Genomic DNA, 16,535 nt, shown 5'->3' on the forward strand with positions numbered 1-16,535 from the left:
GATCAGGTTGAAAAGTCAAACTCTTTCAACAGATAGAAAATGAGTAATACATTTTCCTCACTTGTGGCTTTACTATAAAAATTACTGCATCATTTTATTACCTTCAGTAATATAAGAAGCGTAAAGAAAATTACATTATAAAATGTAAGTTATCAAAACAAGCAAAAAAATTCTAATGTACTTGATAATTCACATACAGGTTTAAAGAATGACTACATTAATATAAATCAAATAAATATATTTATGAATTTGTTAATAATTTTACAACATATAAATGTAAGTTTTTATTAATGAATTTGTAATGCTACATGTAAGATAATACAGAATTAATTAAGCTGTTAAAAAACAAAAAAAAACATTTATATGATGATCTACTTACAAAGCCAGATGCAGCAGTTACTTGCTGTGGTTCAGTTTTACCACTAAAACTACCAAGCAGAGGAGCATTAAACGAATCTCCATCGTATACAAAAACATAATCATACGAGCACTCAGTGCCCATAGAATGGAACTTCAAGTTTATAAACTGATTACTATGTGGAGCTGTAACCACAAAAAATAAAGTACATAAATAATTAACTAATAAAATAATAACAAACAGAAAATAAACAATTAAAATACGGAATCATGTTTATTTATTCCTATCAGAAAAATACATTGTTTATTGATCGATTACAATTTAATTAAATCACCGATAATTCCAAAATATATCTGAATAATAAGGCAATAGAAGCACAAAGGCTTATAAAAAAAAGATGAATTTATCTATAACATGAAACACTCTTAAAAACCTGCATTATTTATACAATAGAAGTTTGCTGTAAGTATGCATATTCTCTTTTTTGTTTAGCCTTCGGAACTACCGTAAGGTATTACTTCAAAGGATGAATGAGGATGATATCTATGAATGTAAATGAAATGTAGTCTTGAACAGTCTCAGGTCAACCACTCCTGAGATATATGGTTAATTGAAACCCAAACCACCAAAGAACACCGGTATCCATGATCTAATATTCAAATCCGTATTAGAGTAACTGCCTTTACTAGGATTTGAACCTTAGAACTATGGACTTTGAAAATTAGCTGATTTGCGATGAGTTTACCACTAGATCGATCTGGTGGGTTTGTAAGTATGCATACTACACTTTGATCTTAGCCAAGAGGCCGAGAAGCGATAAGTATGCATACTATTAAGTATGAAATGATTAAAAAATTAATCTCTTACTAATGGTTTTTCTTGATAATTCAACACTTAGCACTTCCAGTGCCTAGCCACACCATCAAGAAAATTTTTATCGAAGTTAAAGCACTAAAAACAACAGTTAAAATAATTAAAGCATTTTTCATCTTCATATAGAACTAAATAATTTTTAATAGCTACCTGTTTATGTAACTACTGTAAAACACATTAATTGATCAATCAACAAAAAAAGGCATTCTTTTTTTTGTAGATTTATCCTGTATTTAAAGAAACTTTAGTTCAAGTTACGATATATAAAATTAATTAAATATAATTACAAATTAATAAGATTTCAGAATTTGGATAAAATGTAAGGTTTTTATTAGAAACAAGAAAAATGCTTTTTTAATGCCCAATATATCTAATTTTAATATGACTATACAATGGATCAATAAAAATGATTTTGCGCAGAGAAAGTTAAGAAATCATTAAAAGGAGCTAATAAAACAATTAAAATGAATTTGTATGAAAAACATTTATTTATAAAATAATATTATCAGAAATAATTATTAGTGAGAAAAATAGGTTAAATCCACAAAAGTAATATAGACAGCTGTATTTTTAAAGGTTATTTACTTTTATATTGAAAGAAAAAGTATGAATAAGTTTTCAGGATTTAAATAATTTTAAGGGCTTTCTTTAAGTAAACAAATGCTACGACAAAGATTACTAACCATAAAAAAAGTATTGGATTATCACAAACAACTTGAGTACGTAATATATACATTTTTAATAATTTCATAATTAGCTTATGATGCAGAAAAGTGTATCGATAAAAAATAAATAAATCTATACACCATTATAAAACATATTAATATTATTATTCAAATTAAATTAGTCAAAAGATGTAATCAAATTTTCTTTCATTACCATGCACTAATTAATTCAAATTTAATTAATGCAATAGACTTAATGTTTAATTTAGACTACCATACTTTTATTATATTCTAATAAAATATACTAAAATGTATTTGCCAGATTCTATATATAATCCCCACAAGTTCTCTCTGAACCTTTATAAAACTCAGGAATACTATTATTATAGACTATAATATTATTACATTTTGTCAAAATTCATTTTAAAAGATATGGCATTTTTCTTTTTTATAATCTCTGCTGAGCACTTTCACAGGTATTTCTACAGAAGATAGAAAGATTTTTACATAAAAATGTTATTCAAAACAAATATTTTGTTTATAAAGAATAATTAAAAATGAAATTAAAAATTTTAAATTATAAAAAAATTTGTTAAAATTGTATTTACTCATTAATTATACTTTAATTTCTATTTTTATTATGTGTATTTATTTACAGAAAAATAAATCAGATTGGAACCACATATGCTTTACAAATGCATAAGAAATGTTGAGACAGTTGTGATAAGCAACAAATCTGTGTAAAATATGTTTTGTTCTGAAACAATAAATTATATACACACTCTCCAGTCAGTAAAGAACAGCATGATAAAATTTCTCTTAAAGTTTACATTTCACTTCCAGCAGTAAACTCAAATCAAATATTTCATTTCAAAAAACAATTTATTTGAGAATATGGTAATTCACATGTTTTTCTTACTGATAACAGTCCTTCTACAATATGTTTTTATAGTACTTCTTAAGATCTCAAAACGTTTTGTAAACACACATTTTAATGAACAATCCAACTTCAAAAAATATATTATTATATTATAATAAACGAACACCAAAAACTAAAATTAAGAAAAAAATATTACTGTGAATTATAATTAAGAAAATATAAAAATATACAGAAAAATTGTTATAAAAATCATAACTGAATAAAATAATGATGTAAATTTAGTATCTTCCTAAAATTAAAAAATAAAAACCATAAAATTGTAGCAACTACAAAAAAATTGTAACTTATTTTCTCCTGATAAATGAAAAAAACAAAAAACAGATTTTTCTATGTTAAAATAGCACATGCATTTAACACTTCCACCTGTCTTTCCAAGTGTACATACCTGTATGCAAGCGTGCACACACACCCCCACACCCACACCCCCCATACATACACACACATATACAAGTAAATAAATGAACAGAATTTATTCTTTTCTTTCTCTCTACAATTTTCAATATTTCGTTACACATGAAATGGATGATGATTTTTGTGATAATTATCATTCTCAGTTATACCCTTTTACAGCATTTAGTTTAACTGCCAAAAAATAAAAATAGAATTATCAAAAAATCTTTTAAAAAGTATCTACTTTTCAACATTAAAATATGGACAACATACTATTGTTGCTTAATAGAAACATGTTTTCCAATTTTTTAGATATTTTTTAAAGGTCAGAAAACTCAAGAACTTCGACTAACCTATAGCAAGATCAGATTATAAAATACACATACTACATCATCAGTAGAAATACATACTTCTGAAACATAACATCATTTAATTTTTAATTATATTGAAAATATAACTGAAAATTACCAAACCATTAGTGTGGGTAACAAAATCAAAAATCTGATCAAATAGCTTACATGCTAATCAATAATCGTTGCATGCTAATCAATAATCGTTGCTAATCAATAATTGTTGCTAATAATAATACCAACAGGTCAGCCAGTCTTTTAAAATCTAAATCTTTGAAAAAAATAAAATACTCCTGAATAACAAAACTGAATAGTAAAATTAAAATACAAAATGTAGATGTAACATATATGAAGGTTAAACAAGAGATCTTACAACTGTATAAAACTTGGTAAAAATGTACCTACGAATGTCCTTTTGTAAGTACAGGCTCTGTTTTACTGAGGAAAGTAACCTCCATTCTGATGAAGTTTGAAGGAAATAGTGTAACAAATTTTGTTTCTATCAAATAAGATGTTTTTTTTTTTATTTATTCTTTTTACGATTAATATCAGCTTAAAGAATACAAATTTTATGAATTGTAGTGAACACAGAAAGAAATGGGGAAAATGTATGTAAATAAATGGAATTAAATTTTAAATACCAATATTACCAAACAAATTAAATCCTTATCACTCACATCTGTTAAGTGTATGGGTGCAGGAAGTGTGTGTGTGTGTGTGTGTGTGTGTGTGTGTGTGTGTGTGTGTGTGTGTGTGTGTGTGTGTGTGTGTGTGCATGCATGACACATAATTGTAACAAATTAGTCATGAAACTGATTAAGTAGTTAAATCCTATATTAAACAATATCAATCAGTATATAAGAACATTATAAACAACAATAATAGTTTGATATGTGATAAGTTCTATTTGAAAATGGATAAATAACACTTTATGTTACATAGTTGACAGATAATTTATGATTTCTTACATAAACATATAAATGAAAAAACAAATAAAATGAGTTGTTGATAACAAAATTTAATAATTTGCTGTTTATATAATTTTATTATCAACAACAATTAATGTTATTTCACTGTACATACATATTTATTAAAATACCAAAATAGCAAATGTGAAAAAAGAATGGTAAAACACAGTAATATTACGTCAGTTACATAACTGGATTTAATAAGTAAATACTTTATGAAACAACTAAAATTTATATGTAACTTTCAATTCATCTGACACAGTCTTGATAAAATATCTTTAATAGTAGCAGTAGTATATAGTATATATAGTGTATATTATATATTGCTTAACTTTTATTCATTAATTGTAAGTTTAGTGAGGTAACAGGTAATTCTTCCATATAAGTATAAAAATAAATACATACAATGGTGTCCCAAAATTCATGTAAAATCCTAATTTTGCGCCATTTGTGTAGTACAGTGTTGTCAAAAAAAAAAAAATACAGCGCGGCAGCTGACAGTTCAGGATTAATAAAAATAGAGCACTACATGAAAGAATGCATTTTCATTGTTGAGCAATATTTTAAACGTAATGAAGGTTTGGCAGCTACAGTTCATAAATTTTCATATAAACTATGAACTAAATAATGATTTAACTTCATAAACTGTGAAGAGATTAATTAAAAATTTCAAGGAGAATGGATCAATTAGTCATCTTATACACTCTGGCTGTCCTTCAACAGAAAATATCAAAGCAGTTTGTGAGAGTATTGCCGAGAGTCCAGGAACATCAATTCAGTACCATGGTCAAGAATTGGGCATTTCGAGAAGCTTCCTAGCGTATTCTCATGAAAGATTTGCATCTTTATGCTTACAAAGTTCAACTGACTCAAAACTGAAGCCTACTGACCATGCAGAGAGTTAGTTTTATGGATTACGGAACAACAAGTGGATGCTGATTTTTCGAACAAAATCATCTTCAGCAATGAGGCTCATTTTCATCTTGATGGCTTCATTAATCGATAAAATTGTCACATTTGGGGTTCAGAAAATCTACAAGTGATTGTTGAGAAACAAATGCATCCATAACATGTTACTTTTTGGTGCGCATTTTGCGTTGGAGGCATCATCGGACCATTCTTGTTTGAGAAGGCAGTCAGGCAATAACAGTTAATGGTGCTCACTATCATGACACGATAATCCAGTTTTTTGTGCCTTAATGACAAGATATGGATATGGATGAAATGTGGTTTCAACAAGACAGTGCCACATGCTATACAGCTTGAGAAACAATTCAATTACTGTACAAGTCATTTCCTGGTCATGTAATTTCCCATTTTGGCGATCAGAATTTTCCGCCCAGATCATGTGAGTTAACGCCACTGAACTTTTTTCTTTGGTGGTTTTTGAAGTCTAAGGTTTATACACACAAGCCCACGACCACCCATGCCTTGAAAGAGGATAGTGAGCGCTGTATTAACAAAATTCAGCCACATTTATGCAAAACAATCATTGGAAAATGCAACAAAAGTGTGCATATGGGCCAGCAAAGTTGTGGAAGCCATTTACTCGATATGCTATTCCATACGTAACCTTATACTGAATACTTTATGAATCAATATAAAATTTACAATTTTTAATTAAAACCTGTGTTTTCTATCAAAATGATTTCTTGCGTGAATTTTTGGACACCCTACATATATAAAACTCTTACAAGGTACTAATTATAATGCCTCTCTGAATAACAGAAACTAAAATACTTTCCTTTCTTGAATATGAGTATATCTAACTGTATGTTGAATTTTAAAACAACTGTTTTCCTACTCGTATTCTCATCCAACAAAAACATATTAACAATATACCCTGCCCTGAAAACCCTTCAGTGCTGTTTGTACACTGTCACCATAAGAACAAAGTACAAACTACTTTTAAGCTGAATAAAGTTGCACTACACTTCTTTGAGACTACTGGTTTACCATATAACTCACTCGGCTACATGAAGCCGCGTGATAAACCTCGAATGTACAATAAACCTGAAGCATAGGTTTGAGTTTTAATACTTTTGGTTAACATTTTATGCTGAATTCAAATATGTTATTCACAAATTTCTTTTAGCACCTGGTTTTGAGATATAGCAGCTTAAATTCAGCTAAAAAGTTGTTGACATTTTGTAAATCAAAGTTTGAGCTTACAGTACCAGAGCTTAAAGTACTACATAATTTCTTATTTAGTACTTTAATCGGAACGAGATTTTGTAACTGAAAAAGGGCATAACTATCTGAAATGTCCTAAAGTTTCAAAGCAACTGGAGACTTATGTCAGGAGAGATTCATCATCAAATTTGGTCAAAAATACTTTAGATTAACTTTTGATCTACTTTTGAAAGCTTATATCTCAGGTATACCTTCTTAGATTTCGTTAGTTTTGTAATAGTTAGAAAGAGCAACTTTTAAACTACAAAATCCATGCAGTTTGTTTTTTGACCTGTAGTTTATAAGTGACAGGAAAAAATAATTGAAAGATAATCCATCTTTCAGGTAGGATGGACTTTTCCGTAATGTTTATGGATTAAATGAATACTCTCTAGTACAAAGTAATTTTTTATTGAGTAATATTATCCATTATGCTGCCTGTTAATTAAAAGTTGTTAACTGTATTAGTTGTACCTTGTCTCCTATTGATTGCAGAGGAGACAGTTTCACTAATTATATCTGTTACGGCAGGCACAGTTTTTAAAAATATTTATTACCCATACACAAAAATAATAAACTCATAAACAAAATGAAATATAGTTGTAGCAGTAATAATAAAATCAGAGTGCAATAAAGTATTAAAATATTATAGAACATAGTAGCTTCAAGATAAAATAAACAAATCTAAAGTAATCAGAAACTTTTTAGCACAATACTTTTAATTCCACTTCAGCTTAAATTATTTCTCAATCATAGACTACATGTATTCTGGATACATATATTGTCATCCTGATGATGTTACTGATGCTGCTTAAAGATTACCAAAAATATGCTCTTCTGAAATCCAGCAAGTGTACTTTCTAGGGGGCCAATGATAAGAATGAGCTGCACCATGAGCCTGTACATAAAACTAATGAGAGAATCATGTTCTTCAAAAAAATATCACATATATTTCCAATCCACCATGGATGGATTTCCAAGCCACATATTGGCCTGATTGCAAGCTGGTAAGTGATATGGCTTGAGTAGGTTTATCAGTTCATAAACATCAGCTTCAAATATTGAAGTATCATTTGAGACTCTGCTGACTTGGATTTTAGCTTTGCTAACTGGCTTAAACTGGCGGTTCTCTCGTTTCAGCAATTATGTGACCCCTACTAAGCCTGCTTTCCTGTTCAGGTCAGCTTCTCTCAACTTCTCTTGGAATAAAACGAACCTGATTCCTGGTATATTTTCTTTACAAAATTCAAATAAGTCTCTTTCTATAGGTCACTGAAGACTGACACATGCTGCTAATCGTTTTGTAGTATCTCCAATTCCATCACAAGGTGATTTTCTGTGGTTAGTGGCAAAGAGGTTCCATTCAGCTATTATCCCAGTCTTCCTCATAGTAGCACAAATTGATAAAATTCTTATACTGAGCAGCTGAACCATCACTAAAGTAGTGTATATCCATCACTGTCTTAAAGTATTTGATCAGTTCAGTCAAAAATATATGAACAGCAATGATATCATGGCGCTGATAATCACCAACCATGCAAATGCTAAGATTCTGAAGCTCATCTTTATTGTAATAGACTATGAATGGATGAAGTGTAGCTTGGTTGTTTTCTCAATGGAATCTCTGTACAGCATCTTGCACAAGTGAATAGTTCTCAGCAAAATCCATGAGGATAATGGTATGATTATTATTTAAATTTTCCTTTAGTTGTTTTAAATATAAACTCTGATTTTTTGAAACAAAATGGTGGCTAGTCAAACAAAAAACCTTCTAGGAAAGCTCTTCAATAAAATTTTCCATAGTCGCCTGTTACGTCTCCAATGCGTCACTATCTATATGAATCCACTGCTTATATTCTATTAATTCCTCCAAGTTATAATCTTTAAACTCACCTAATAAATAGGACTCCAATCCAGTTTTTCCAGGACACTGCTCACAATGTTGTTAGTATGCAATCCTTAGATTCTAATCTGCAGACAGTTTTCTCAATCAATACCTTGTAGCAGTCATACTTAAGGGATATTGTAGCTATCATGAGCTTAACATTTTGATGAATGGTACAAACACAAACTGAATGTGTGCTTACAACTGTAATGCACCATTCTGGCCAAAGTTCACAAAATTTTGAGAACCCAATTTAACGGCCATAATGTGTGAAGTAAGTTATGAACACCTCTTTTAAATTGCACAGAAGTAGATGTTTCTGTATGTGGACTTTTTAACCACCAATCCTAACTGAAACAAAATCTTTCTTTCCTGGACAGATTCGGGAAAATTCATCATCTTCAAAAATTTGAGGACGCACTGTCTAATACCATCCTTCAATTTTTTCCTCATTTTTTTTCTGGTGTTGCCAAAATACCAACTTCAGATTTGAGCTTCCTGGCTTGCTTCACCATTCACACTGAAACCTGTAATTCATCAGCTGTTTTCCCAATACTCCAACTACTGGGTGCCAATGTCAAAATCTGAACTTGTTGTGGGCGAGCTGAGATCAAACGTTTGGCTTTGAGCTCTTCAATGAGGATATCCAGATCTTTACATCCTTGACACTGCTTACGCTTTAATGTTTGCATTACATCAGTAACACTCAAACCAGGCAGCTGCTGCTGTAGTAGCAATAGCATCTTGTGCTCTTCTTACCTTCTGCTTCAGGTAGCCTTTTGAATCCTGTTTGCTGACATATTTAAGCTTCAGGGGAGAGAATCCAAGAGATGACAGTGAGACATCCATTCTTCCAGAAGCCTCTAGCATTTCCACATCACTAAATTTTAATTCTGGTTGATCATCCTTTGGCTGAATCTCTCTTTGAGCCAATTTTTGCCTACATCGTGGGCATAACTTTTGACCTGACTTGAAGTCATAATTTGTTAAAGCTTTTAATCAGTCGGTAGAATCAATATCAGTAGGCTCCAATCCTTCTCTGATCTTGTGTGACTCTTTTCCACATGGATTACAGCAGTCCTGTAGGAATTCAAATTTCATTCGTGAAACTGCTTTATCATAGGAATATATGTCAGCATCTTCATTAGAGCCAATTCCAGATTGCCACTGCAAAAGTTCTTTGTCTATTGCTATTAGTTCTTTCACAGGCAACAAAAATGCTTTTCCGTAGTTAAAAAAATTAAATGTTAAAGACTTATGGCATTTGGAGCCATCAGGCTTGCCAAAATGGCAGAGACCAAGAACTTCACTCATTTTAAAACAATTCAAAACACAGTTGAAGATAACAATAAATGTCACAACTAAGTATAGAAGTTATTCTCTAACAACTATGCTGGGGAGCTGAATTACTACCTTACACAGCTCCTCACTGGCCACGGCAATTTTGGAGCTTACCTGCACAGATTCTGCCTATGTGCAGACCCTGGTGTATCTACTGCAGGGAAGTAGATACCCCAGAGCACACCTTCTTCGACTGTGGAAAGTGGGTGCCACTATGAACAGACCTCGGGGTCCTCCAACTGACACCAGACAATATGCTGTAGTACATGCTCAGGGGAGATAGAGAGTGGCTTGCAGTAGCAGAACAAGCCACAAAGATTCTGTGAGAAAAGGAGCAGGGTGGACACCTGAACAGATAATGAGAAGAAACGGGATGCAACCATGCCTAGTGTGCCACGGCTGACTCAACTCAAATGAGGAGGTGAGGCTCCCCGATAATAACATGCAGACTGTCCAGCAGGACACAGAAGACCAGCGAAAACCTCAGGAAGTGAGGTGTAGGATACCGGACTGGTGAGCAAAGGGAGAACAGACACCCCTCTGTGGAGCTGGCGTTCATTCATGCTTACATGGATGGGTGACAGTGATGATGCATAGGGACTCTGAACACACTGAGCTTGAAGGCATCTCCTGGGGCTGACTAATGCTTAAATGCTGTTTCCGGCCTTGGAAGAGGGGGGCTGGTGAGGTGGAGGTTTAGTCTGTAGGGCGCAGGCTATATATTCCATAACATCTGCAGAACCTGTTAGCAAGCCTGACACTTTGTCTGTAAATGGGATTATTCCCCTAACCAGAAGGAAAAAAAACAACAATGCTAATTCAAAAAAGTTGATGTTTATATATATATATATCTTTTATTCAAAATAAATTACATTCTAGAATATTCTACAGGAAATGTAATTTTTAAAAATATTCCAGAATATTCTGTTTGTAGAATGGAATTTCCCGGAACATTCTAGAAATTTCTAGAACAATTTTTTTAGATCTGTCTAGAAAGTTCTACAATAGTCCAAAATTTTCTGGAACGCAAATTTTTTTCAAGACATTGTAAATTTTTGAACATTCTTTAAAAAATCTAATAATATTCTGAAATATTCAATGTTTTTCCACCATCAGCTGTTTTAATTGACTAGAACTGTCCACAGATTAAAAGTCTGTCACATGAAAAAGATTAATTATCTTTGAAAAGCTTTCTTACTATAATATACAGGTCAAAAACAAAATATATGGACTATTCCTTGTTTAAAAGCTGCCCTTTCCATGTTTTATAAAATTAACAAAATCTGAGAAAATATACCTGAGATATAAGCCTTCAAAGATGGGCCATAGGATCCTACACATAATTATTCCCTTTTTCAAAATACAAAGTTTCATTCCAATTAAAGAATTAGATAAGGAAATATATAAGTTCAAACTTTGACTTCCAAAATGTTGGGACAAATTTTTGGCTGAATCTCAGCTGCTATATCTCAAAACCAGGTTCCAAAAGAAACTTGTGAATAACATATTCGGATATAGCATAAACAGTTAATCAACAGTACCAAAATTTGAATCTGTATCTTTATTATTGCCTTCATAATCATTACTCAAAGATAACAATTTTTACATAAGTCCACAAACTATAAGTAAGTACCCCTTTTTCAAGAAGCCACTAAAAATTAGCCTTAATAGATAAAGAGCTGCAATTTGGTAAAATGGCATTTCAGAGATCATGGTAAACCTCTACCAAAAATTTGATATTATTTAGAGATGGTCAACTGGGGACAATTTTCAAAATTGGCCAATTGACATGAAATGAATGACACTCACGATGTTTTTTAAAACATAACATGCAACTGTACTTGTAATGAATAAATGTATACTTTTTACATATTTGTAATTGTACATTCACTTCTAAACATATATGGTTTTACATTACGCCTCCCATAGAATTAAACAGAACAACTTATAATTTAATACGATACTATAACAGTTGTTTCAATATTATTTATTCCTTAATTAGAAGAAAAAATACAAATAAGATAAACTGACTCAACTTGCTTGCTCTTCTTCATTTCAAAGTTCCCATCTAAACAACTTCCTCAATTCATTTGTGAAAAGTTGAAAGAACAGTAACTGTTGGAACTGTATAAGTAACAAACACATCAGTAATTTTTCCAGCAAAATCTTAAATGATACATTACCTCGATGTAGAAGGGAACCAAACTGAAGTTCTATACCTCAGCATATTACATCCAAAAAACATATGCATAATTTATTGAATAATTTTAACATCTTAAAATTGGTAAAACTCTCATTGAGAAGCTCAGCTGTCATTACCTCTATTTATTATATTATTAGATTATTATTATTACTAAAGTTCAAGTGCTCGGTCAAAGAGGTTCTTATTATTTTTGACTGATGCAAATGTTCGCCCTTCAACCAATATTTACCTTTAAAAAATTACTTTGACAAAATTAAAAAACTACATAGCACTTACACCAACTGAAAGACTCAGAATGTCATTTTACAAAATGTCACAACTGCATGATATATTTCAACAATATATCATACTCATTAAGGCAATTTGAGACTTTGACTCTTCAATAATCGCTGATAAAAAATAAAAGCAATAAAAATCCAAGAGCTAACAAAAACCTATAATGAATATTCACTTCTTCATAGTGATTAGTTCCTGTTGAAAAATTTTATACCCACCACTAATGAAAGAGATACTGTAATGAATTTACTGTAATAATGAATTTAAACTGTATTGAATTTACTGTATTCAAAAATATAACTTATTATTTTTAATCGAAACAAGGAAGAATATTACCCTTCAGAAACACTGATTTTTATATTATTTTATAATGTTTTTAATTTTCAACATCCTTTATTGCCTTTTCAAAAAAAAGTACAATATTACTCTCAGAGGCGTGGTGAGTGGGGAGTGAAAATTTTCTTTGTTTTGAGATATTAGGAAAATACCATTCACTTAATTTCCTTATATATTTATTAATACATACATATTAATTTATAGGCCTATGCATTAAATTTTGTGGCTCAAAAATCTCCATAAAAATCAATTTCATTGAAATTTAGATATGCTATAGTAGAGTATCTGAAGTTGTGCATGTGAAAATTTGATGAAGATTGTTCAATCGTTCTTGAATTATGCTAAATTTAAGGTCAAAAGAAGTTTTTTATTTATTTATAAACCTATGTATAAAATTTTGAGGCTAAAAAATTTCCAAAATTACAACATCCATTTCATTGAAATTTATGTATGTTGTAGTAGTGTATATGTAGTTGTGCACGTGAAAATTTGATGAAGAGTTCTTGAGTTATGCTCACTTAGGGTTGAAAAAATTTGAGTAAGGCAAGTTAGAAACGTGGTTCATTATCATGCTGCAAGTTGGAATGCAGAAACAAAATAAAATAACAAAAAGTCAGTCTTCTTGGGCAGAACTACGCAAGATTTTTTTAACATCCTAATGAAAATTCTCAACAGTCAAGTAATACCCTATGTACGACTGGATGTAACATAAACAAACCAGAGAGATACCTGCTAAGAACAGAGAATCAGCAGGAATTCCTCATGATTGCTATGGGTCTCTTTTGAAAACCAAAACAAAATTATAGAAAAGTAAATTTACTAATGTACAAGTATTCAAATATCTAATAAGGTAACTAATAATTTTCCATTTGTAATTAATTTTTTAGACAAAAACATTAGTTAATGCTCTTGTAAAATCCAATATACATTGCAGACAAAATGTGGATATGCTTTCACATGAAACAAAAGAAAAAGATTTTATTGTGCCTACTTTATTTTAATTCTTAAAACATGATACAGATTTTATCATAATCGTAAACAAGAAGAGTAGCAATCAAAATATAAAAATATAACATATTCATTTTATGATTTAAAATAAAAGAGAAAAGGAAACCAAAATAAAGCACGATGAAGAGAGAGGAGAGGTTAGAATGATGTATTGAGCATCTAATTTTTATCACTGATCCATCTCGTCTTTATTGCTCTTTATGATCTATCAATTTACTGGTAATGAATAAACCAAAAAAATGTAACAGTAAGAACACTACAGTACATGCAGCATGTGTAAACAATCAGATAAGGAAAAACAAATTATTTTTCAATCATTAAGAAACTTTATGATAAATAAATTGCAAGATGTAGTCACATGACAAACAAATTAGCAAAACAAGCAAGAAATTGAGAAAAAACTTATAAAAATACATTATAAGTCATCAGATAGATATTAATGAAAACTCAGTATATTTCACTATGAATAAATTACAGAATGAATAAAGAATCATCTTATTTTCTGTTTTATCAAACAGATTTTCTCTAACAGAAACATTCTAAGTTTTTTCTCTCCCGATTGCTTTTGTATACTCTATATTTTGTAGCAGATTTAAAAATTACTTATTAGAGTTCACGTTAATGGAACAATGGAAACAGACATTATGAACATGAATTCTGCAATTATAGTCAAAATGGAAAATTGCAATCCACAATAAAACTACCTGTATCATATTGATGATTTTGCTTTGACCTTGTCAGATACCAAAGTAGAAAATTCCTGTACAGTGATTTTTCGCAGGAAGCCCAAGGGTTTCAGCTAAGTAACAGCTTAGTTGTAGTTAATTAATGAGCCGACCTGCCTATTATAGGATCACGTAGTTTGCTTATCTGGTAAAAATGTATTTGTCGACTTTTGAAAACCTGAATAGAGTTGGGCAAATGCTTTGTGATTGTCTATTTAAACTAGGAAAGAAGAAATTTTACTCTTAAGTAATACACCAGTACGTATGTATGTATGTCTTTATATTTATAAGTGAAATGTAATTTAACTATAATCTTGTAGCTTCATTATGTTCCCAAAAACAAAAAAATATATGTATTGTACATGTATTAATTGTTTAAACAATAGTAGAAATAATTTTAATGGTTGTCCTTGACAGAGATCATCAAGATTTAAATGGCACTTTGAATTTTATTAATCTATAATCAAAACAGTTCACCTACCATCATCTAAAAAGTAAATTAAAGGTTAATCATACTTTGCATTATGGGGTTAATTTATTCATAAAAAAGGAGATGAGTTTATAATGAGTAAAAAGTTCAATGAAAACTATTCTCTTCTCTTACTACTATAATAATCTAACTACAAATCTATCAGTGTGAGTGCACTAATATGTGTGTACATATGCACATGCATTGGTGATATTCTGCACAGCCTGCGATATATTTTATCCTACTCAATTGTTCATTAAACATTTTTTGCTACGATAGAATAGATACAGTAATGGATAATTAGATAGCTGAACAAAAGTTATTCAAATACAAGTGAAGGCAATATTCATTCTTCTTAATTAACGCTGTAATGCAATCATTTAACTAATTAAAAAAATCAGACGACATCATTTTATCATCTCATAACCAAAATGATATGTTTAAAATGACAGATTCAATTATACACTAACTAGTCAACTTTAAATAAAGTGCAGGAATGATAGTACAAGTACATGTTTATAAAATATAAGACATGTTTTTCCCTGTTGGAATGAAGCAGCACATAAAAAACAACATTTTACGATAGAAAGGGATACATTAATTTGTTGTTTTAAACCGTCTGCATTAGAGTTTCATATATTTGCAAAGTGCCAGTCACTGGTTGGAACTGATTTTGTTTTAAAGTTCTTGAATGTTCACTATATTGTCAGTCCCTGTACAGAACAGAATGAGGTGTCATTTCTAGGGCTCAGTATCACCTACAATTCAGTGGGCATTTCAAGTTAATATGCAACCATTCAGTGAAGGCAACAGGAAACCATTTCATCATCACTTTTCCTAGTCATGTCATGTGTTCTTGTTATTCATCGGGTAAAGTGATATATCCCTTCATAATTTGGCAAAATACTACGCAATAACAACAAAGTAGAAAAAGAAGTTTAAAATTGGAACACAACAACAGATTATTTCTGACAAAAAAAAAACAAATGTAAGCTTTTGGATGAATTTATGGACATAGTTGTTAATATTGTTTCATTCAAAATAAATTAGTATTTCTATATTTTAATCATAATTATTAATAAATATACTTTTCAAAAGGAAAGAGAAAGTTAATACAACTTATTTTCAAAATATAATATAATATCTTAACTTTAAATTTCTTTAAACATAATATTTTACATTTCACACTTCAGGTCTAAATTTAGCAGAAACATGAGAAGTAGCTTGACAAAGAACACAAATACAAATGATGAATATCAAATAATTAACCTTATATATATATAAATTTTTATGACTATATACATTTTTTTCAAACAAAAAACAATATATATATATATATATATATATATATATATATATATGCCAACTTGACAATTACTTTTAAATCTGTGCCAAGTAATAGTTCTATTAAAATCTCACATAAGAAAAACCACTACATGGAAAATGTACTTCTAAAGAAAATCTACTTATCATTATGAAAAAAAAATCATTTATTAAAAGTTTAGCAGAAAAACCTGTTCAATTAAATGTGGGAATTTTAATACATAATAGATATTTGATTACACACTTAAGAATA

At 30.1% G+C, this 16,535-nt stretch overlaps 1 protein-coding gene across 1 annotated transcript in view; it reads right to left on the reverse strand.

The window, feature by feature from the left end:
• Megf8 (multiple EGF like domains 8) overlaps positions 1–16,535 on the reverse strand; it is a 195,422-nt gene that overhangs the window by 158,951 nt on the left and 19,936 nt on the right. The window contains exon 3 of the mRNA XM_075355891.1: positions 380–543. Coding sequence (XP_075212006.1) covers positions 380–543 — 164 coding nt within the window. The remainder of the gene's footprint in view (positions 1–379; positions 544–16,535) is intronic.

This window comes from Lycorma delicatula, chromosome 2 (genome assembly GCF_047948215.1).
Source record: "Lycorma delicatula isolate Av1 chromosome 2, ASM4794821v1, whole genome shotgun sequence".
In the NCBI taxonomy this organism is placed as follows: domain Eukaryota; kingdom Metazoa; phylum Arthropoda; class Insecta; order Hemiptera; family Fulgoridae; genus Lycorma; species Lycorma delicatula.